General features: G+C 45.5%; 1 protein-coding gene across 3 annotated transcripts in view; it reads left to right on the top strand.

Moving 5' to 3' along the window:
• The window catches only part of Sil1 (SIL1 nucleotide exchange factor), a 257,124-nt gene extending 242,242 nt beyond the window's left edge, over positions 1 to 14,882 (top strand). For all 3 annotated transcript variants that reach the window (XM_048811630.1, XM_048811628.1, XM_048811629.1), the window contains 3 exons: positions 11,051 to 11,147; positions 11,595 to 11,759; positions 14,356 to 14,882. In XM_048811630.1, the coding sequence (XP_048667587.1) occupies positions 11,051 to 11,147; positions 11,595 to 11,759; positions 14,356 to 14,712 (619 nt within the window). In that variant the 3' untranslated portion in view covers positions 14,713 to 14,882. The remainder of the gene's footprint in view (positions 1 to 11,050; positions 11,148 to 11,594; positions 11,760 to 14,355) is intronic.
• Positions 14,883 to 24,766: the final 9,884 nt, after the last annotated feature.

Below are 24,766 nucleotides of genomic sequence, written 5' to 3'. Positions count from 1 at the left end.
ACAGAGTCTTGTTAACTTGCTAAGGCTGGCCTCAAACTTGGCATCCTCCTTCCTTGGCTTCCCAAGTGACTGGGATAACAGGCATGTACCACCACTCCAGCTCCTGAGCAGTTGAAAATCTGTTTCTGCAAAAAACAAGGTCCTAATAAATTTTTCACTTGCTTGAGTTTTTAACTCACTTTTTTGACCATTTCATCTCTCAGAAGGTTAAGGAAGCAATAAGGCAAAGAGCCTCACTGAAATCATATTTGAGCACAAAGAAAGATTTGTTTGATAAAGTGAAAGTCTGGGAAACCTTAGCAGAAGGTAACCATGTTTGGAAAAACCTAATTGCAAAAGTGTCTGACTTTGTTTTGAGGAAGCAGATTTTTAAAGTTCCCAGGAAAAGTAGACATGATGTCTAAATAGAAACTTTGAAAGAAAGGATGACTTAAAGTCTGAAAAATGAAATGTGCTTAATAGCGTCATGAGGTGATTACCTTAGGAGTGAGATAACGGCAACACTTAGGAGACCTACAGGCTACAAGCAAAGGAAACAAAGCTGAGATTTTGTTTGAGAAAAGAGGTCCTGTAACTAAGAACAAATAGAGAGGAAAAGTACAAACCTCTGAGAACACAGTTGGGAATGCCAGATGGGGAGACCTGGGTGATGCTAAAAACAGCAAGAGGACTTGGGCAGCTAATGTTCAGAGAATGGTGTCGTGGAAGGCATTAGGCCACCTGTTTCAGTCAGATAATGCAGTATAGCAGGTGATAGGGCATCTCTGACCTCCTCTTTATTCTATTTTGCCTCTGTCTTCTCTTTGAAGAAGAATGGACTTCCTGCTAGAAAGAGTAAAACAAACATGGTTAAGAGGAACTTGAGAGAGACCAAGAGTGTGAGAGAGAAGTAAATGAGCTACTGGCTTCTTCAAATCAGGGTCTGAAAAGTTAAATGCCAAGTGAAAACTTACAAGCATCATCAATAGGCCTGTATGTATATGAATCTTTTTTTTTTTGATGTTGATGGACCTTTATTTATTTATTTATTTATTTATATGTGGTGCTGAGAATCAAACCCGGTGCCTCTCACATGCTAGGCAAGTGCTCTACCACTGAGCCACACCCCCATCCCCATGTGTGTGTGAATCTTTATGATGTTATGGGTGTTGAGAATGAGGGTCAAGGAAGCAGGATGAGGAACTGTTTTGGTTTTTAAAATAACAAAGAAGTTTTAAAAGATTTTAAAGATTTATTAATATTTCTAAAGAGAAGAGGTGATCATTTGGATTTAGCTTGGTTCTGTAAAAACAGGTCTTATAGACTAACGGTTAAGTCTCTCTATCCTTTCTCCCTGTATCCATCTTCCTTCCCGGTATACAGAAGAGTGTATTGACCTTAACACACACCACCTGGTGAATTACTGAAAGTGCACACTTCCATGTAACTACCACCCAGGTCAAGAAGCAACAATTTTATTATCCCATGTTGTGACTGGCTCATGTTCCCTCCCACTTCTGATATCCTTTTTAAGGAAGAGTTATCAGGCTGGAGGCCAATGATAGAGACACAGAGGAAGTCTGTGTCTATTCAGGAAAGCATCCAACAGAGTTCCAGGATAATCTAATAGAATGGGTAGAGAAAGGACGATGATGTATGGGGCTGTAGCAACTTGAACAATCAGACCTAATGAACTTTTGTTTTTAAATGGTTCACTCTCAATAGAGCCTTCACAATAGTGATGTATCAGAGAGCTTATGTCAGACTCTGTCCTGTGTACCTTACTTTGGTTCTTATGTGAAGACCTGGCAACAGATGACACTAAAAAGGGATAACCAGCATGTTTGAAGCATGACAGAATGAAGATATGAAAGAATAGTGATAGGCTAGGTAGGGCAAAGGGCCCAGGTAGCAAAGACATGTTTTTAGTTTTGTTATTAAAATTTTAATTTTATAATTAAAATTATAAAAATCAATTTAGTAATTCATATTTATTATTTTTAAGGAAAATTTCTTCTCCCAGAAATAAATATGTGGTGTCATACACTCATACTATTTACAACTAGATTTTTTTTCTTGCTGACACTTAATATTCAGTAAGAATAAATATGAAGCCCTATATTAGTTTTGGAGCCATGCTGACAAACCCCAAGCTTATCAAAGAATCACATGACCAGCCTCCAAGCATTTGGCGTAGGTAGGCCCAAAGTTACTTCTTTGACACTACTGCCAAAAACCTAGAGGTGGCCCCAGGCATCAGGGACAGAGTGGCCCTAGAACAGAGGTGGCTGGGCCCAGTGGACTCTGGAGTGATTGGCTAGGCTTAAGACCTGCAGGTGGGTTTGGGTACCACATCTGCAGAGATTCATCAGCACATGAAATAGCATCGCATGAAACACTATCAAAAGAAGATCAGGGTGGCAAAAGTCATACCAAGAATGAGCGCAGGATCCTATGATGACAGTTAAGGAAAAGGAGCTTTCTCTGGGCGTTTGGCACTCCTGAGCTTCTGAAGGGCTGAACTATCAGGGCAGAATTAGCCGTCTACTTTAAGAGGGCAGATTTGGGACTGGTGGGTATAAGCATCTTGAAAGATTTTTAGATCAATATCAGAAGATAATTTTCTTTTTAAAAAATATTTATTTGTTTTTAGTTGTAGTTAGACACAGTACCTTTATTTCACTTATTTATTTTTATGTGGTACTGAGGATTGAACCCAGGGTCTCGCACATGTGAGGTGAGCGCTCTACCGCTGAGCCACAACCCCAGCCCAAGAAGATAATTTTCTAGCAATCAAAAGAGTCTAAAATTAGCATCAGACTGTCTTGTTTGATAGTCATTGTCTATCACTCTAGTCTTTAAGTACTGGACAGCCAGTGGTCAGATATATGGTCTGGATCAAAGGGTAAGCAGTGAGTCTAGTTAGGTTCTCAGAACATAATCATGTGGGGCAACAGTAGGATTTTGAATCTACATCTTTTGGGATTGTGATTTAACATTCCCCCAAAGAAGTGTTCCTTGGAGAAATGTCTGATTCTATGGTAGGTTTAGGAAAAGTGAGGTATCTTGTGTAAGAACATCTTGTTCCAGAAAGTGGGGAAGTACTCTCAAAGAATAAGGAAAACATGTCAGAAAGACCCAGAAGCTAGTATGAAAAGGCATTGGTGATTACTTCAAGAATAATTTGAGGCTTGAAATAATGGTAAAGGTAGATTTTATCCCATAGATTAAATAAAAATCCATGATTCATACTGATACAAATGAATGGGGAAGAAGTAAGATCTGTTATTTCAAGTAGAATACCAACAAAGATGGGCTGGGGTTGTGGCTCAGTGATAGGGTGCTTGCCTTGCACATGGGAGGCATTGGGTTCAATCCCCAGCACCATATAAAAATAAATAAATAAAATAAAGGTATTGTGTCCATCTATAACTAAAAATGTTAAAAAAGAAAAAAGAACTAGTGGTGGAGTTCGGATATCATTTGAGAGATGTTGTAATAATAATGAGGTAAGAATTGTCAACAAATGCCAAAACTAGGAGTGATGAGGAATAGTCTGTATTCTTAGAATGTCTCTCTATAAAATATTTATTCATTTCAAAGAGATAGGTAAAATATATATATATATATATGTTGTAAATGGACACAATATTTTTATGTGGTACTGAGGATTAAACCCAGTACCTCACAGTGTTAGGCAAGTGCTCTACCACAGCCCCAGCCCCAGCCCCAGCCCCAAGATTAAATAGTATTTTTTAAATCTTTTTTTTTTTTTTGTAGTTGTATATGAACAGCATGACTTTATTTTATTTGTTTATTTTTATGCAGTGCTAAGGATCGAACCCAGTGCCTCACACATGCTAGGCAAGCGCTCTGCCACTGAGCTACAGGCCCAGCCCCATAAATAGTATTTTTAAGCAAAGAAATAAGTCAGATATTCCCATAACTAAGAAATCAAAGTGAATATGACCCATGGTGAGAGGGACATCATGTGCCCCTGATGGGATATTCTTATACAACATTGTTATAGTAGTATTCCTGTCCAAATATATGACCTCAGTCTAATCAAGAGAACACATCAGACAAATCCAAAGTAAGAGATGTTCTACAAGTGACCTGCAGTCTTAACAAATGTCAATGTCACGTAAGACAAAGAGTAAGGAAGTAAGAGTCGTAGAGTTCTGGATTTGCTACTTCTGTGTTGTGTGGGCCTGGACGGGACCTGGGACAATAATTATTTTCTTTTTCTCTTTTCTTTCTATGGTTGTGATACTGGGGTTAGAACCAGAGCCTCATACACATAGGCAAGTGCTCTATCACTGAACTACATCCTCAGCCATTTTTATTTTATTTTATTTTCGAGGTACTAGTATTGAACTCCAGGACACTCAACCACTGAGCCATATTCCCAGCCCTGTTTTGTATTTTATGTAGAGACAGGGTCTCACTGAGTTGCTTAGTGCCTCACTGTTGCTGAGGCTGGCTTTGAACTTGTAATCCTCCTGCCTCAGCCTCTCTCCACTGTGATTATAGGCGTGTACCTCCACACCCAGCTCATTTTTGTTTTATTTTGAGACAGGATCTCATTAAGTTGTTCAAACTGGACAACTGCCTCATCCTCTCAAATAACTGAGATTACAAGTATGTGCCATTTTTGTGCCTGGCACCCAAAATTATTATTTTTTTTCTAAACAAGACTGTTATTGGGACAGTTGGCAAAAATCTGAGTATCTATAAATCATTATATCAATGTTAGTTTCCTAATCTGCTCGTTGAGTTTTTGTTCTTAGGAAATATACAGTGATACATTTTAGGGAAAAAGGACATTATATCTTCAGCCTGCTCTCAAATATTTCAGAGAAGAAGGTATGTATGACTACTTACAGAGAGGGGGCTGGGATTTAGCTTAGTAGTAAAGCAGTTGCCTAACATGTGCAAGGTCCTGGGTTTGATCTCCAGCACTGCCTCCCCCCCAAAAAAAAAAGTACAAAGAAGAAAATGAAAAGGCAAATGTGGTAGTCAGGTATGGTGAAACACATCTATAATCCCAGCAACTCAGGAATCTGAGGCAGGAGGATCACAAGTTTGAGGCCAAATATGCTTCCCACCATATTCAGGTGGTATGAGGCTCATGTTAGAGGCCAGTTTATTTCTCTTTGGGGTCTCACTTTCATGTTGAGAAGAAAAGGCCAATGTGGTAAATGTATTTTTTTTTTGGTGCGGGGGGGATACTGGGGATTGAAGTCAGGGGCACTTGACCACTGAGCCACATCCCCAGTCCTATTTTTTTTTTTTTTGTATTTTATTTAGAGACAGGATCTCACTGAGTTGTTTAGTGCCTCGCTTTTTGCTGAGGCTGGCTTTGAACTCATGATCCTCCTGTGTCAGCCTCTCGCACCGCTGGAATTATAGACATGAGGGACCCCGCTCAGCAGTTTTTTGTTTTTTATATTTTTTAGTTGTAGATGGACATTTTTATTATATGGTACTGAGGATTGAACCCAATGCCTCATAAGTGTGAGGCGAGTGCTCTACCACTGAGCTATAACCCCAGCCCCAATATGGTAAATGTTAAAAACTGGTGAATCTTTATAGGAAGTTTTCTGGGTTTTTACTGTTCTTGCAAATCTTCTATAAGTTATTTTTCTATGTGATTACTTTTCTGTACTTTTTAAAATTCCTAGTCTAAAATGACTTAAGAAAAATAAGTGCCCCAATTGATTGTGAGGCAGGGCCATATTTGAAAGCTACCAAGTGTCTGTCAGAAAGATGATTTGCTCTTCTTCCTCTTGAGTCCCCCTTTATTGTGCTTTGTTTGTGTGTGTAAAGAGGCCCTCTTGTGAGTATTGTCATAGTTGGGAGTTATAGGCCCTCACACTTACTTAAATGAATGGTTTCTGATTGGGGACTGTCAGTGAAGGGATCAAGTAATGGCCCAGTGTGCTTCCCACCATATTCAGGTGGTATGAGGCTCATGTTAGAGGCCAGTTTATTTCTCTTTGGGGTTTCACTTTCATGTTGAAGAATCAGATGTGAATTACTTTTGATTGGATCTATTCCATTTTTATTCAAGTGGGTAATTGTATCCTGACTGATCCTGTCCATCCCTCGATGTCAGTCCCTCTTGAACCCTGTTCAGGATTACTCCTGCTGCAAATGTGTGTGTTTCACAGCTAATCAAGGCCATATGTTGGGTATAGACAAGGTGGAGCCACCAGAAAAAATCTCTGGGCAAGAAGGTGAGCACACACAGCTTCAGCAGGCAGGATCATGGGAAGATCATCACAATCACCCTGGGATGTGCCTCTGTCCTACTGTATGGCATCTTCTTAGGGCATTTAAGAAAGTGACTTGATTTCTTGTCTGTTAAGAGACTGAAAAGAAGGAATGTTTGTTCCACTTAGAATAAATGTGATGAGGCCTCACAAGAGAGTACATTTCTCATGTGTCCTGTGGGCATGCCTGAAGTCTAGGCCCTGTTTGGGAGTCTGGCAGATGCAAGTTTTAAGTTTTACTTAAGCATTTCTCTGGCCCCTATCTAGCCCTTTCAACCTCAGCTTTATTTCCCAATCCCAGATCTATGCCTTTTCCAATTTTTCTCCTTTTCTATTGATTCACACTTCCTTTTCTTCTCTTGTTTGGCCTCTCCTTGAGCAGGTTTCTGTGCACACCCAGATGCTGTGCACATACCCTGGTAGCCTGGTAACCCATGCAGTGGTTCAGGATCGCACTCTTAAAAGGACCCACACTTGGTTTAGTATGCTACTCTTGCCATCTTGAAATGTCTAATAATCTTTGAACAAGGGAACTTGCATTTTCATCTTGCACTTGGGCCTGAAAATGTCAGTCCTCAGTGTCAGGGATGGAGATCTTGGACCTCATCAAGCAGCATTTCCATGCACCCCTAGCCCGACTTGGCTACTCTCCTAAGGTCAGCTCCTCTCCTACTTCTCTACCCACTTACTCAACTTTAGTTAGCTAAAATATGACCTTTGATACTTGGCACATTGCCCATATTGCTGTCACTCTGATCTGAAATGTTTGGTTTCTGCATATGCAGTCATTTCCATTTCTGTGATCCACTATACCCATCCCACTCCCCTTCCCCCCAAGATTTACAGAGTAGCAGCTGCTGCTGTCCCTCTGCACACAGACAGCTGACTCGCCTGCTGATTGTGAACATCCCAGTAATCCAAGTGCTAATGGTATTTATTCAGTCCAGCCGGCTTAGCCCTGAACAAGGTTTATTCTCATTTATCAAGTCAGAGACGAGCTATGTCCTTAATATCCTTCTGTTGACTTTGAGTACACTAGTACCACTGGTATTGCTGAGGCAAGCCAGGCCCCTCTGCCTGTTTAACCCACTCAGATCTCCACTGTCGGGATACCCACCTTCCAACCACAGCATTGGCCCTTTCCAGGACATGGGACAAAGCTCTAGTCCAGAGCCCATGAGCTGAAAAGAACAGGGCTGGCATTATGTGCTTGAGGTATCCGAACTGAATAAAATTGTGTTGTCATGGATATGGTCAGGCCTCTTTGTATAGAAAACTCACTATAATTAGAGCCTTTTGACCTCAACACATGCTAGTATCTTGGCATTCACTAAGCAGTATTCCCATGCTTAACATAGGATACTTAGTTCTCCCTCTTAGGTGAGGAAACCAAGTCAGGGGACTTGCCCAAAGTCATCAGCCATTGTTCCCAGAATTCCCACCTAGGGTCCTCTAGGCCCTAGCCTTTGTACATCCTCACATCTTACTCTGAGCTATTTTTGTTATCTCCCCCAAAGCACACAGCTGGGAGTGTTGAGAGGCCTAGAAAGAGAGAGTCTGTTTCTGGGAACAGGGTGGTATCACCCTAGCAGCAGTTTGCACAGGAAGCACCCAGCTCTGCTGTGCCTGCCTGGATGGACTGAGGGCCATCTCAAAACTCAGGCCTGGTCTTTCTCATCTTCCCTCTGCTCTTTCCTCAGCTCTTTAACTAGACAGCACTAAAACGCTGTTCCAGAAGGGTGTTTTATGGAACCTCTGAGACTGTGAGCAACCTGGGGTAAGACTCATTTAGTGTAGGCATCTCCTTTAAGCTGGTCATGTGAAAAGGACAGGTAAGGCACAGGCCCAGGCTGCCAAGGCTGTATCCTGCCCAGGCCCACATTTGATCCATATTCTTGCATACATATCCAGGCCTTTCAGAACTCTATCACAGGTGAAAATGTGGATTTGTTACCTGTGAAATTGACTTTAGCAACTCACAAGAAGTCCTTAGTCATTCTCTTTATCTGGTTCATTATTTTATTTTATTGTTTGGGGACCAGAGATTAAACCAAGGGGTGCTTAACCACTGAGCCACATCCCCATCTCTTTTAATATTTTAAGTTACTGAGGCTGGCTTTGCACTTGCAAATCCTCCTCCCTCAGCCTCCCAAGCGGTGTACAAGGGCCACCACGCCCAACTCTCTTTCTCTGGTTTACATCCCCTGTGTTTGAAATCCATTCTCTTCTATTCTAAATGGACTGTCTTCCTGGGGAGGGTTGGGAGTTAGCCTGAGGGAGAGTGGGCTGTTGTTGGCATGGCTGCAGGTGCTCTTGGAGTATGTCAGCCTACCTTCTGAAGCAAGGAACTTCTCTCTAGGTTGTGGTCCCAGTGTACAAAAAGGAAAGGCTCTGGTTGCTTAGCCCCGGGTGATCAACTTAGGCCATGGTGACAGCACTGTGACAGGCTTTGCAGGCCATCTGGAGAGGCCTTGTTTTTCATTGCTCTGTGGCCCATGGAGATAGGGCTCCTCGGAGGTGCTCCCTGAGGCTGATGTGCTTTTGAGCCCCATAGCCTCCCTTCTTGGGAAGGCAGAATTTGGCGTTTATATGAATTTCACAGCGTGGTTGTCTTCTCTACTAGACCCTGCCTATCGTGGGTGAGCGTTCCTTAGGCACTGATGGCAGAGACAGCCCTAATTAGCTCATGCATTTGATGAAGCAGCTGCCTTTCTCAATTTGGGGGAGCAGGGGACAGGGGAGAGGCTGTGCTGCCAGGCCCCTGCATCGGGCTGCCTGCCTATTTTGAGAGGAGCTGTCAACCCTCCTTCCCCAGGGACCCTAGTCCACCTCCAAGCTGCTCCCCAGGCACAAAGGTACGATTGCTGTGGGACAGGCCAGCACCCCCACACATCCTTTCTGTTGAGAGGATGTCAGGAATGCAAAGGGGAGGGCTGGGGCTATAGCTGAGTGGCAGAGCGCTTGCCTAGCATGTGTGAGGCACTGGGTTTGATCCTTACATCACATAAAAATAAATAAAATAGAGGCACTCTGTCCATCTACAACTACAAAATAATAATAACAATAATAATAATAATATTATTATTATTAATAATAAAAAGAATGCAGAGGGGAGAGGAGTCACCTATTTTATAGCAGGAAAACTATAGCCCCCTGTGCTAGATCTCCTTTGGGTTTTTAAGCTGAGTAGAAACAGAAGGGGTAGGCCCCCTCATCACTCCATTTGGCCACCTTTTGAGAGCACTTTTTACATGCTGGGACATCTCTTTTTATCTGCCTCCCTTTTCTTTTGCGTTTGGGACCAGGAGCCACCTCCCTCTGATTTTTCTCTGCTTCCTCTACTGTGTCACCTGTCCAGGATGTTGTGAGGGCTTCCTGGATAGGAGGATTGGGCCTTAGGAGGAACAGATGCTTTGGAGTTTCAGGGGGCTGGTGAAGGTATGGCAGCTGGAGACTGAAGGGGACACTGGTACACTCTGGTACCATTTTGGGCTATCTGGGTGGGTCCTGTCTGACCTGAGCCCAACCTTCCCATGATGCTGGCCTCAGGCTTTTTGTAGTTCTGCCCTCTCTGTCCACTGAGGCCTCATCAGTGAAGTGTTAACTTGGAGAGCCTTGACCTTCCCTGAGGGCCTGACCAAACTGGTCTCTGTGCTTAGCATTTAATCTTTAACTGATCATTAGTGTGATCTTAGAAAGCAAGGGGCCAGCAAAAGAGTAAGTTGCTAGGGTTCCTTGCCATGTCCCCTGCCTGGCACTCAGCCTATTCGAAAGCCTTCTCTTCTTTCATCCAGGAAAGCTGGACCTGAAATGTGTGTTGTTTTTGAGACAGATTTTTTGTTTGGTTGCTTTTGTTTGTGGTGCTAGGGATTGAACCTAGGGCCTCATGTACACTTGCCACTGAGCTGCATCCCTAATCCCATAAGATAGGGTCTTGATAAGATGTCCAGGCTGGCCTTGAACTCAGTCCTCCTGCCTCAGCCTCCCAAGTAGCTGTCATTGCAGGGATAGGCGGGGCTGAAATATTTGTTTAACAGCATCACTGTGTCTCTGTCTCCAGATGGGTAGTGGAGGTGCAGAGGCAGTGCTGGGTTTTGTTTCTGTGTTGCCTTCCTGTTTTTCAGCCCATATATGGTTGTATATGTGTGTTTATTCCTTCATTCCCTAGTGTGCAAGGCCCTGTGATGTGGCAGGCTCTGTGCTGAACACTGAGTATCTGGGGACAGAGAAGGTCATACACAGTAGCTGCTCTCCTGCAGCCTAGAGGGAGGTGCTGTTTAGTCCTGCATGAGGACCTGCATTAGCATTCAGGGGTTCCCTGGAGCTCCTGCTTCCCACCTGCCTTCCTCCCACACACATTATGCATGCTGTCTAGTGCTGATAAGTGGCCTTGAGGCCCATGCCCAGAAGGAACAGACCCATTCATTATTGCCCCCCAGTGTGTAACATGCCTGGCCTCAGGAGAGAAAGACCATCCAACCTTTGCTTGGGGCATCAGGGAGTGTTTTCTGTAGCAGGGACACTGCAGTAGAACCTTTGAATGGCTGCTTCAGTGTGGGAATGTCCTTATAGTAGTAGAAGTGACTTACCTCCCAGATCACCCCAGCCCAGTAGTGCTGGGGAGCAGCAGGTTAGTACGAGACCTTCAGCTCTGTCATCTCTGTCATAGGCCGTTGCACTCAGGTGGGTCCACACCTGTTAGTGTTTGTTTCTCCAGCTTGCTGGTACTGTTTCATCTCCCTGGCATCTCCCAGGGCCAGGCAGGACAGTCACACTTTCCTGTGTTTCCTCCCCAGCAACCCAAAGGTCCAGGTGGAAGCTGTTGAAGGAGGAGCCCTACAGAAGCTACTGGTCATTCTGGCCACAGAACAGCCTCTCACTGCCAAGAAGAAGGTAAATTTCTGCCCCTCCCTTCAGCCCAGCACACCTGGGGTCTGAAAGGAAAGGCTCCCTTTTCAGTACTTGCAATCCTTGGGGCTTGAGCTTCATCCATGGGATTGTGTAGAGAAGTCATGCTCAACTAAAACAGATGGCAGTGTGTTGAGGTGTCTGGAGGCTTGGGTGCAGCTCCTGCAGGGCGGCTTTGGGCCCCATCCCCAACTTCCTGCCCTGGGCTTCCGTTTACTCACCATTTGTCTGCTTGGTGATATAAAATGTATCTGAGGTCTCTCTTGGCACTCACAATCCCGAGTTCTGGTGTATAGTTGGACCCAAGGGGATTGGGGAGTCAGGACCCAAGGGCTGGGCTGGGTCATCAGGTCACCTCCAGCTGCCTTTTCTGGGATTTGAGGTAGGTCCAACTCTGTAGGACCCCTCACATGTCCTGCCTGTGCCTCCTAGGTCCTGTTTGCACTGTGCTCCCTGCTGCGCCACTTCCCCTATGCCCAGCAGCAGTTCCTAAAGCTGGGGGGACTGCAGGTCCTCAGGGACCTGGTGCAAGAGAAGAGCACGGAGGTGCTGGCTGTGCGTGTAGTCACCCTGCTCTATGACCTGGTCACTGAGAAGGTGAGTGCCTGGGCCTGCCCTGCCTCCTCTTCACTTTGCTTTTTGTTTCCCTCTGGCCATTCAACTCAGGTCCTCTCCCAAATTTTTTTCTGTTCCATCTCTCTGTCCAGATGGATGGATGGATGGATTGATGGAAGGAAGAAATGTGGGACATTGGGGAGGAGGTCCTGTGGGGTGTTGGCACCTCAGCTGAAACTTGAGGGTAGGTGAGAGGAGATGATGGCAGTAGTCAAGACCAAACATGCAGGCAAGGGTCAGCACAACTGAAGGCCAGAAATAGCCATGGGGCTGGGGTTGTAGCTTAGGAATAAAGCACTTGCCTAGCACAGGTGAGGCCCTGGGTGATCAGGGAGACAGGGCCATGACATCTTTCTGCAAACAGTATGGACAGGGCCATCCTCCTCTAGGGAGGACAGTGGAGGGCAGAGGGATTTTGAGGTGAAGTGGGTAGGCTTCTTTCTTGAGGTTCCTAAGGAAGAATGAAGAGCTCTCCAGATGCTAGCTTACCTGCAGGGCTGCTGTGTACCACAAGGCATTGGTTGGAGAGACAGCAGTTGAATTAGGGAATTCCTTGGGAAGTGTGGACCACCTCTTCCCCAGACTCTCTGCTTTTCCTTCTTGGACAATGGAGATTCTTCCAAGTGACTGAGCCTTGGTGTCTGGGCTCTAGCAGAGGTGGGCATTTGCTTGAGGTAGTGAGCCTTTGTCCTCTGAAGTGTGCATTGGGACTGACCTGGCCTGAAACTCCTTCCACAGTGTTTACTAGGGGTCTATCCTGCCCAATGCTGGGCCAGGTGCTGGGGGAAGTCTTTGGCCCATGTCTTCCCAGGGCTTCCAGAGAGATGTTTGTGAGAGAATCTTCACAGAACATGTAAGCCTATGGTCATGGGAGGCAGATAGAGTGGCATTGAGCTCTGAGGGGTGAGAGGAGCTCCCTGGAGTTGGGGTTGTGTGGTTATACACCCTGACACAGGAGCTGCAGCTACAAAGGCCCTGGGGGGCAGGAGTGGCAGCAGGCGCTGGAGTAAGGGGCAGAGGCCTAGCCCAGGCAGTGCTTGATGTCTTAGGGAAGAGGTTTAAGGAAATGCCAGGTGGAAGAGCTTGGGGCTGGCAGCCATCAGAGGACTGGAAGAGGCAGGTTGGGAGCACGAGGGGGGGCTGCAGACATTCAGCAAGGAATAGGACGTGTGTGGAGGCAGAGGGGAGGATTGGGTTGTGTTTGGGAGGTAGAGCTGGCAGGACTTTTGAGGATAGGGTAGAAAAGTACCTCAGCGTCTCTCTCAGCCTTTCTTGTCCCTCTTGCTCCTCTGTGGCTTCCTTTCCAGCCCCCAGTAGACCATGGCTTTATGCTACCACCGGCATCATCAGGTGGTCCACCACTATCCCTGGTCTTTGTCTGGGTATCCCTCTTGCCTTGCCCATCCTCCCAACTCTCCATCTCCCCTTGGGTCAGAACAGGGTTTCCTGCTTTTTTTTTTTTTTTTTTTTTTTCTTCTCTCACAGGTACATTTAGTGCAACTGTAAGGGAAGTATTTCCAGCCTCCCTGATATTTGAAATAAGCTGAGTACTTGGCTGGCAACCTGGAAGGCTTGGTTTCCACCATATTCTATTGATAGAGCCAAGGCTTTGCATTTACAGACACAGGCTGAGCATGTGACTCCCTGCCCAAACTTTTCCCAACTCCCCTGTCCCTCAGCATAAAGGCCACTCTCCTTAGAGGGACATTCTTAGAGGTCTCTGTGTTCAGGGACCCAGTCCACCCTTGGGACCCTGTTCCTGTGTGACCAGTACCATGTGCCATTCTTAAAACATGAGATTTGTCCCAGGATTACTGTCACAGTCCTTCCATGTGGATAGGCCCTTCATCCTGTCCCCTTGGACAACTCCTGCTTACCTAGGAATCAGAGCAATTACATCCTCTGCTGTCCTCCAAGTCCTGACAGCAGCAGTCACTCCCTCAAGCACCAGTAGAGGGACAATGATGACCAATAATAATGCCGATAGAGCCAGTATTTGGTGTCATTGTACTTGGTATGGAAGCTACAGTTGAGTGTGCTGGGCACTGGCTGCACTCTCATTTTTCCACTAGAGTGAGACTCTAGTGACTCCGCTTGAGAGCTAGTGGCCTTGGGTCTCGCAGAGGCTAAGGGCCAGCCTGCACTTATTCAGCTAGTCGTTAGTGGAGCAGAATTTGAACCCAGCCTGTCTGCGCCTGCGCTGCACCACAAGGGTAAACTCATCATGCTATTTAGGAATTATTTTTCTGCAAGAACCTGGGAGCCAGGACCATGTCCCCATCTTGATTTCCCAGCACCTGGCATAGTGCACAAGAGATATGGTAAGTAGATGAATGGGTGGATGGACAGAAGAGGGACACACAGATAGATGGAGAACTTATGTAAAGCCAGGAATCCAGTTGACCTCCCAGGAAATCCTTGGAGGCCCAAAGGATAGACATAGACAGCAGGTGGGCCTCCTGGCTTACCCCAGGCCTTGGCACCTGAAAGGCAGAGACAGTTTGGGACAAGCTGATTGTTCTCTGTGTTTTCTCCCTGCCATCCCACCCTACCTGGTGCATTGCTGTATGGATGGCAGATGTTTGCAGAGGAGGAGGCTGAGCTGACCCGCGATACATCCCCAGAGAAGTTGCATCAGTACCGCCAGGTGCATCTCCTGCCAGGCCTGCGAGAACAGGGCTGGTGTGAGATCACAGCCCGCCTCCTGGCTCTGCCAGAGCATGATGCGCGCGAAAAGGTGCTTCAGACGCTGGGAGCCCTCCTGGCCACCTGTCGGGACCTCTATCATCAGGACCCCCAGCTCAGCAGGACACTGAGCAGCCTGCAGGCTGAGTACCAGGCACTGGCTGCCCTGGAGCTCCAAGAAGGGGAGGATGAAGGATACTTCCGAGAACTGCTGGCCTCCATCAACAGCCTGCTGAAGGAGCTTAGATGAGACTCTGGCCCTGATGCCAGGACTGGACTGAGATTCTGCTAATGAGGCTGAGGGCTCCCAGCTAGGTAGCCCTCCAGGGGACATCAGGCAGGAGGGAAGATTTCCCTACTGGGGCATGAACTTCACCAGGGCAGGGCTGGCTTGGCCATTAAATGAAGACATGAAGGCTGTGGTCTGTCTTCCACGTTTCTGTGTAGACTGGGCTCAGCCTGTAGCTGGGTTCCATGCTTTGGAGGCCTCAAGGGTAAATGAGTCTCTGGGTAATGGGCCCCTTGTGACATGTTGCATGGTCAATATGGCCATTCACTGAGAGGCTCCATAGGAAAGATTTGGGCTCAGGAGTTGGAAAACTCTGGCTCTTTACCATGCAGTAGCTCTGTGACATTGGGAAGTCACTTAACTCTTTGAACTTGTTTCCTCATCTGTCAAAAAAGAGTTTCATTACAGGGAAGAGAATGTGCACAAAGCACTACACCAGTGCCTGACACCCAGGCTTGCCCTGTCCTCACCTCAGCAATGAGGGAAGGTCTGGGGGATCATCTCACCACCCCCTCTATCTGAGCCCATGAAGCAGCTTCAAGGCTACCGGCACTGGTGAAGCCCTAGGGCATCTCCACACAAGATGCTGTGCCAGCCAGGCAGCAGATGGGGCTAGAGCTGCTGGAGCCATTAGTGCTGGGGCATGGGTGGTGGAAGGGCACTGTGGGTTGTTGGTGGGACTCTGGAGGCCCTTGGGTGGAAGTCTAACTCTGGGAAGAGAGCGATCTCGCTACAGCTAGTAGAGGGAACCCAAGAAAGCCATGCCACCCTTCTGTCTGTGCCCTTGTCCCTCCTCTGTGTTCTGGCCTGTGCCAGGCCAGCCTGAGAAGGAGGCAGGGGCAGCCAAGCCTGGCAAATCAGGCCCAGCCCCCACTCCAGCAAGGCTGAGCACCAGGCTGGGAGCTGCTGCAAGTTGCCATGGCAACCCCAGCTCTGGGCTTTCCTGATTTGGATTCTGGTGCATTTGTTTTTCAGCCTTTCTCAATGCACCAGAGGCTCACTCCTGCTGGCTCAGGCAGCCCCTCCTGGCCTCCAGTCAGGAAGTCAGGAAGGCCAGTGCAGGCCACGCCTCTCCTCTCCCTGACATCAGTTCTAACTTATAGAAATCTCAGCTTCACTGAGCTGAGGGGAAACTGAGGCCCAGAGAAACATGAGATAAGTGGGTAGCCTCATTCCTTGTAGTCCCTTTTCTGGTTCTTCTCTGCCCATCTCTTGCCCACCTTCCACTATGCCCAGGAATTATGGGGAAGAGGTGTGCAGAGCTGCTTCCAGGGGAGCAGGAGGGAGCAGGAGTCCAGGCTAACTCTTTGGAGGGACAGTTTCCCCAGATGGGATGCCTCTAGGCTTGGGCATACTGGGCATCAGCCTTGCAGTCTGCCAACTGTTGGGTACCACTGCCTTTCAGCCTTTAAAGTCTCTCCCAGCCTCGGGGATGTATTCTACAGAGGTGGCTTGGGAGACTAAATGATCTGCCTGAGATCATACAGCTTGAGTCCAGAGCTGGGACGTGCTGCGCCAACTATGCTGCAGAAGGCTGTGTGCAGCTAGGGGAACAGTGTTCACATTGACAGGCTGTAGAAACAAGCCCAGGAGAGATGGCATAGCTGCTGTGGCCACCCAGATGGGACACAGTTCCGAAAGGTCATGCTGGGTCCTGGCCAAAGCCAAGGTCAGACATTCTGGAGATGATGTCAGCAGAGTGGAACTGAGAGGGGGATGATGCTACCCAGGCACACAGCCCTGGGAGAGGGGAGGCTTGAGATTGCTGCTGGGTATGAGCCTGGTCCAGGCTTGTCCTTGCAGAGGTGAACACTGAGATGTGGAGCAGATGCAGGCCTTGAACAAGGGCTGGCAAGAATATAGGAGCTGTATGAGGCCCCTGGGGTGGTGGCAGGACAAGGCTGGGGCTAGAGATCCCGGAGCCCACGAGGCCTCTACAACCACCAGGGGCTGATCTGGGGGCATAAAAAGGGGTTCCCATGAAAGGAATGCCACTAGTACAGGTCCAATTGAGGTCTCAGTGTCTCCTCTGCCTTCACATATGTTCACAAAATAGCATATCTGTACCGCCAGGGGAGACTCAGGCCATGAGCTGTGGGGGATCTCTGGAACAGAGGAAGGAGCACTGGGGAAGAGCCAGGCCACTGAGCTGCAGGCCTGTTGGGGCACTACTTCACCCTCTTAACCCCAACACATCCTCAGACAGGGCATCAGCGGGGGAAGGTCAGTCTGCAACCTGTTAGGCCCAGGAGAAAATCTAATGATGCCTTCCAAGGAGTTGGGCAGCAAGTGAGCCAGGGTTCTGGCTTGGGTTGCTTGGGGGTGATTCTGGTCCTACCATCCAATTCATTGTTCATTGTCATCTGCAGGTCTGGAGGGACCCCCTTTTCTGCCTTTCCTTTGGGTGCCATCCTGGAAACTGGCCAAGGAGTGCAGCCTGGGCCTGAAGTTAGGCAAGGAATGGTAATGGGGGCTGTAACCGCCAGAATTTGGTTGATGTGACTTCTTCCTGCCTGGGTCCTGTCTTTTCTCCCTGTCACATGTTGGGTTCACAGGATTCTTGTCCTTATGTCCAGGAGTAGACTGAGCTATGGCTGGCTTACACCCTGATTGTTGGTACCCTGCTCCTGGACTGGGCTGAACCAGGCCCACTGGGAGGCTGAAAGGCATGGGGACTGGGGTGTAGGTGAAGGTGAAGGTCCCCACTCTGTCTCTCAGCAGTCTCAGTTTTTATTAACTCACTGTTCATTCAGCCTTTCATTCAGATTCTATCGATTATGCATTAGTACATGTTGGGCCTCAAGACTCTGAGGTTAGTAAGTCACAGGTCTTGCCGTCGGGGAGCTAGGGTGGGAGGCGCAGTATGACGTATGCCGTGGTGGAGCTAAGGAAGCCCCGGACCTAGTGGATGGGTCAGGGAAGCCTCCCTGAGATGATGATAATCAAACTGAAACCTGAGGAGGCTCAAAGGACAAATCAGGTAGGTAGGGAGGGGATTTCAGTCCCAGAAGATGCAGGAGGGCCTGAGGGGGGAGTGTGGTCCATTCAAGGAACCCATGGGGTAATTGTTGCTGGAGGAAGTGGTGTGGTTGAGGGGCATGTGGCCCAAGGTGGAGTCACATGGGTCAGTGGTGACCATGTCCTCCAGGGCCCTGTCAGCCTTGCCAAGGGTGTACCCTCATCCTGATAGCATGAGGAAGTGGGGGCTCTAGGCATCCCCTGGTTGCTGCTCCTTCATTCATTCCTTCCACACATGATGGAGGACTGCTTCAGGCCAGGCCCTCATCTGTGTGACAAGCAAGCCTTCAGTGTGAGGCCAGGTGAATGCCAGGGCACTAAAGGTCAGCAAAACACCACAAAGGGACCAGGATGCCAGAAAGGCCTCTGCAGAGTTGCTGTGTGAAGGAAGCATAGTGGGGACCTGGGCAAGTGCTTTGTTGACCAAGGGTGAAGCGAGAGCAAGGTCCTCAGGCTGGAACGTGGCTGGGTCATTGCAAGAAAAGAGGTGAATCAGCAGGAGGGAGGAATGTGGGCAAGGAAGAGCAGGCTCACAGGCTGTGGGGAGGAATTTGGGGACAGAGGAGAGACCTGCTGGGACAGTATCCCTCTTGTCAAATGGTGAGAGGAGATGATGGAGGCCAGGACAGAGCCTGGAAACAGGTGCAGATTCCAGTCAGTTTGGTGGGGGCCAGGGTGGTTGGGGAGCAGGCCTCAGCTACAAGCTTGGTGTTAAATATAGCTGAGGGGATCCCTGGCTGGATGTGGCGTGTGAGGCAAGAGGCATCAAAGGACACAGCTTCACTTTGGGCTTCAGTGAAGGGTAGGTGGAGGTGTGAGTAACAAAAATAGGGAAGGTAAAAGAGGATGGGAAAGGATTGAGCCTTTGTGTGGCATGGTTTGTGTGTTTATATCAAGGTGTCCATAGGACATTCAAATGGGATGTTGAACAGGAAGCTGGGGCCAGAGTCTGGAGCCTTGGAAAAAAGTCTAGGGGAAAAAAAGGGCCAGACACCATGTGTGAGAGAGTCCTGAGGATTAGAAGTGTGGTGAACTGGTTGTTAAATATAGCTCTTGTTAAAAAAAAAAAAAAAAATATATATTTATATAAACAAATTATATATATATAAACTTATGATTAAATAACAGATTAAAAAGCAAAGGTAAATTTAAAAAAACTAGTAAAAGAAGCAAATTAAACCCGTTGAATGCAAGAAAAAGAAATAATGAGCAGAAACCAATAAAATCGAAGATGGAAAAGCTAGAGAAAATCAATGAAAATAAAAGATGGTTCTCTGAAAAAGAAGGAAGGCACAAATCACCAATATCAGGGATGAAAGAGGGATATCACTATGGACTCAGAGCATTAAAAAGATAAGTGAATATATTACAAACAACTCTAAATAAGAAAGTTGTAAAATCAGTTGACAACTTAGAGGAAATAATGGACCAACTCTTTGAAAAACACAGTTTTTCACTGTTATCAGTTTCTGTTGCTACTCTAACAAATCATCATGAACCTGGTGCCTTAAAATGCCTTGATTTACTTTCTTACAGTTCTGTAGGTTAGAAGTCTGCCACAGTTCTCATGAGGCAAAAACCAAGGTGTCACAGGGCTGCAGTTCTTTATAGGCTCTGGGTAGGGGCCACCTCCCTGTCCTTTTCAGTTTCTTGTGAAAATTTCTTGCCTCAGAGGCTTTCCTTTACTGTCACCTTGCAAAAGCAAGTCAAATTCTTTTTATGACATCATTTAAACTTTTTTTTTTTTTTTTGGTACCAGATTGAACCCAGAGGTACTTTACCACTGAGCCACATCCCTGGCCCTTTTATTTTTTATTTTGAGACAGGGTCTCACGAAGTTGCTTAGGTCCTTGCTAAATTGCAGAAGCTGGCTTTGAACTTGGGATCCTCCTGCCTCAGCTTCCTGAGCTGCTGGAATTGTAGGTGTGCACCACTGCACCTGGCTCATCTCCCTATCTTAAAATCAATTTGCAACCTTGATTCTGTCTACATCCTTAGTCCCCCTTTGCCAGGTAACAATGTAGCCACAGGTTGCAGGGATTAGGATGTGGACACCTTTTGGGGAGCCACTGTTCTGCCCACCCCAAATACAAACTGCTAAAACTCACTCAAGACAGATAACTAGTAGAATCCCCTATCAATTAGATAAACTGAATTCATAACGCCTTTCTACAAAGGAAACTCCAGACCAGATGTTTCACTAGCAAATTCTACCAAATAATATGGATTCCATACAGTCTGTAGAAGAAAACACTTGCAAAGTCATGACACAAGGCCAGCATCATGAATATCAATATATTTTCCCCAAGTCCCTAAATCCTTAGCATGGAAGTCCAACAAAATGTTGGCAGATCCAATGCAGCAATGTATAAAAATTGTAAGCAAATGGAGTTTATCCTAAGCAAGAGAGATTAGTTCAGCTCAAGTTACCATATTCCCAGATTAAAGAAGAAAGGCCATTAGTACAAATGTGGTATATAAAGAAAGTGAAAGGAAAATGTGAGGATTCCATTAAAATAGAAGAAGGGATTGAGAGGGAATGAGAAGGGACTGGACAAGGAAAGAGCAGTGGAATGGATCTGCCCAGCTTGTCTGTGTACCTGTAGGAAAGCGCCACAGCGAGTCTTCACCATCGTGTACTTCCACGAGACACTGACTAGACAAAAGTTAATTAAAATAAATAACAAAGACTAGTAGAATAGAGGGGAAGGAAAGGAGAAGTACTGGGGACTAAATTAGAGCAAATTATATTCCAATCCTTATCTCAAGATGAATCCTAATATGTATAACTAAAAAGAGCAAAGAAAAAGGAGAAGAGCCTTACGATCATCTCAAGAGATGCAGAAAAAAATTGACAGAGCCCAATATTCATTCACTTCACATGCTCTCAGCAAATTAGGAATAGAGGAGAATTTCCTTACCTCCTGAAGGGAAACTACATAAAAACCTGCACCTAACATCAGGCTTAATGGTGAAAGACTGAATTCTTTCCCCTAAGATCCAGGACAAGAGTGATCTGTCTCACAATTTTTTTTTTCAATATTGTGCTGAAAGTCCTGGATGGTGCCTGAAGGCAAGAAGATGAAATAAAAGCATAAAAGAAGAAATAAAACTCTGTTCACAGATGACATATCAATGTAGAAAATCTCATAGAATCTGCAAAAAATATACAGCTAGAGTTTAGCTAGGTCATAGGATATAAGGTATACACAAAAATCAATTACATTTCTATATACTAGTAACGAACAAGAAGAAATTAAAAACAGTACTAGTTATAATAGCATTGAAAGTGAAATAATAGTAGGATTTTATGCTGATACAATAGGTGCAAGATGTTATGCTGCAAACAACAAATAACTGATGAAAGAAATCAAAGATCTAAATAAAGGAGGAGCTATATTGAGTTCATGGGTTGGAAGACTCCATATTGTTGAGCTATCATTTCCCACAAAATTGATCTATAGATTCAATGAAATTCCAATAGGAATTTTTAAATGTCAAGAAAATTTACATGGAAACACAAAGCAACTAGAATAGTTAAGACAATGTTGAAAAAGAGGAACAAAGTTGGGGAGACTTACACTAGCTGATTCTCAGACCATAAAACTAGTAATCAAGAAAGTGAGGGGCTGGAGATATAGCTCAGTTGGTAGCGTGCCTGCCTCACATGTACAAGGTGCTGGGTTCAATCCCCAGCACCCCCCCCCCCAAAAAAAAGAGTGAACCTGGTGTGATGGGTGTCATCTCAGTGATTTGGGAGGCTGAGGCAGGAGGATGACAAGTTTGAGGTCAGCCTTAGCAATAATGAGACCCTGCCCCAAAATAAAAAGGACTGGGGAGGTAGCTAAGTTGTAAAGCACCCCTTGTTCAATCCCTAGTACCCCCTCCAAAAAAAAAGTGTGGCCTTGGTCAAAGGATAGACACATAGGTCAATAAGTTACACTAGAATTTAGAAATAGACCCACACAAATATGGTAGTCCCCCTTTATCCACAAAGGATATGTTCCAAGACCCCCAGCAGAGACCTAAAACTAATGGTAGTACCAAACACTCTAATCCTAGGTTTTTTGTTTTAACCAAGCACTTCTCATACACTGTGGTTGTAACTTGAAGTTTTGAGGTGTGATAGCAAAATCAATACAAATTTCTCCAATAGGATTCATTTTATTATAGATCTTAGCAAATTCAATGTTTTATTTTTTAATTGAGAACTTTCACCCTTTTACTTTAAGGGAGTACTTTATACCTTCTCTGTGACATATTCAGATTGCCAGCATCACTACTGTTACACTTTGGGGCCATTATTAAATAAGTGTTACATGAGCACAAGCACATGACAGTTGATCGGATGACCACAATGGCTACTAAATGACTTAATAGGCAGGTAGTATATACAGTATGGTTACACTGGACAGCTTGGTCAGGATGGATCTGGATGGTGCAAGATTTTATCATGCTACTCAGAATGTCATACAGTTCAAAGTTTATGAAATGTTTGTTTCTGGAATTTTCCATTTAATATTTTTGGACCATGATGGACCAACAGTAACTAAAACCACAGAAAGAAGAACTACAGATAAAGGGAAACTACTGTGTAGTTAATTGGTTTGTTTTTGTTTTCATGTCAGTTGGTTTTTGATGAAAGTGCAAAGGCAATTCAAAGTAGAAAGGATTGTTTTTTCAATAAATGGTGCAATTGGAGAGTTGTATTTTTTAAAATGAGCCCTGACCTGTATACCTGATATCTTGTACAAAATTTAACTCTAAAATCAATCATAGACCTAAATATAAAATGATAAAACTCATAAGAAAACAGGAGAGAAATCTTTGAGACCTGGAGTCAGAGTTCTCAGAACATCAAACTCACCATTCATAAAATGAAAACATTGATAAATTGGAAAAACTTTTATTCCATGAAAGAAACTGTTAAGAGAATAAAAAACTTGTTACAACCAGGAAAATATTTCAAATCAGATAGTTGACTAAGTATGTAAGAAAATCACCAGTAAGAAAATACCCAACCCAATAAAAACTAGGCAAAAGATTTGAAAAGACATTTCACCAACAAAGATACAGATGGCAGAGAAGCACATGTAAAGATGCCAAACCTTATTAGTAGTTAAGGAAACATAGAATGAAACCATAGCGAGACACTGCTGTCTGCCTATTAAATGGCTTAAAAAACCCACAGAAACAAAGAAGCCTGTTGACACCACAGGAGGAGGAAGTGGAGCCACTGGACACTCATTGCATGCTGGAGGGTGCAGAATGGCGTAGACCCCATAGAAAACAGCGTGCAGAGTTTCTTGTAAACATATTCTTGGCACAGAATATAGTGGTCTCATTCCTATGTGTTTAGTCGAGATGAACAAAAATTTGTTTACACAAAACCTTGGATGCAAATGCTTATATATCAGTTTTATTTGTTTTTTAAAAAAACAAAAACTGGAGACAACTGAGGTGGCCCTCATCTGGGGAATGGATGAACAATTTATAGTACACCCTCATAAGGAATACTACTCAGCAGTAAAAAAGAAATGAGCTAAGGTTATACACAACAATACACACACATCGCCACAAGCATCATGCTAATTGAAATGCAGTTTGGCCAGACTCGAAAGGCTGTAGGGTTCTGTTTGTGTTTGGGAAAAGGTGAAAATATAAGGAAAGGGTTTTGCCAGGACTTTGATGGGGGATGAGTTGGGGTTTTGTTTTGCTTTGTACTAGGGATTGAATCCAGGGGCGCTTTACCAGTGAGCCATGTCTCAAGCCCTTTCTAAATACTTTATCTGTCTAGATGTAGGGGCTCACTAAGTTGCTGAGGCTGGTTTTGAACTCCTGATCCTCCTGCCTCAGCCTTCCCAGCTGTGGAATTATTGGCGTGGGCCACCAGGGCTGGTACATCAGAAAGAGTGGATTGTACTTGAATTCCAACCTAAATTTCAAAAAGGTAATGAATTCAGAAAGCAAATCCTTTTCTAATGCCTACATGTTACCATGATCTGGAGATGATCCAGCTCTGGATGTGTCCAGGAGATGGCTGCCATAGTGACTGCCAGTCATGTGGCACAGTGTTTTCACCATGGAAATTGGGACATGCTGCAGATCAACTTACCACTTTGTTCATAGTCTAGACTTAAGAAAATGATGAGGAAAAAGTTAACAATGCCAGTTAAAAGTAAGTTGTTTATAGCAGTGATATTGTCAATAGCACAAAAAATGGAGAGAGTCATTTTACAGTAATTCACAACTGCTGATTCCACAAAGTTACTCATTTTCTAACAAGTACAATTCCACCATAAGGGTTTGTTGTTTCATCTTGCTCCTTAAGGTAAACAAAAATATAGGTCAAGCAACATTCATGTCGGAACTAGACTCATTTGTCAGTGGCAGCCATAGGATGGCTATGGAAACGAGCGCTGCAAAAATCAGTGAAAGCCTTTATAAGAATCAGCTAGGCGAAGTTCAAAGTAGAGTGTTGTGTATTTTAATATTATTTGTAAATTGTGTGCTTTACTCCTTTATAGCAATATAATGCATAATAAAGGAATGTATGTGTGCATATGCACACACACGTGTGTACACACACACACACACACACACCCTTACCCTTTCCTGCCCCAGAGAGCCGTCTGTTAAACATTTGCTAGCACACCACTGCTTGGGACCATCAGCCTGGAGGCTGATGTGGTTGGACACAGAGAAGAGGAGGACCCAAATCCAAGGTCCAAGCCCTGGAACTCGTCCACACCAGAGACCTCAAGGAGAACAAGCTGGGTAGGAGCAGAAGCGAGGGGGAAGTGGTCACTGTCATCTCATGTAAGGGACCTCTGAGGCTACAGTACTGGTGGTCAGAACCTGGGGCATTAGGGTCTTGAATCTGGCGGTGGCCTGGGCCACTTGCCACTAGGCAACTTGGGTGAGCCCCTTCACCTTTCTCCGTCCCTTCTTCAGCTAGGAGGTTGGAGGAGTGGTGCTAGCACTGGCACGTCACCAG

Source organism: Marmota marmota, unplaced genomic scaffold, assembly GCF_001458135.2.
Source record: "Marmota marmota marmota unplaced genomic scaffold, marMar, whole genome shotgun sequence".
NCBI classification, from domain to species: Eukaryota; Metazoa; Chordata; class Mammalia; order Rodentia; family Sciuridae; genus Marmota; species Marmota marmota.
The sequence above is the reverse complement of the archived record's forward strand: the minus strand, read 5'-3'. Positions and strand labels throughout refer to the sequence as shown.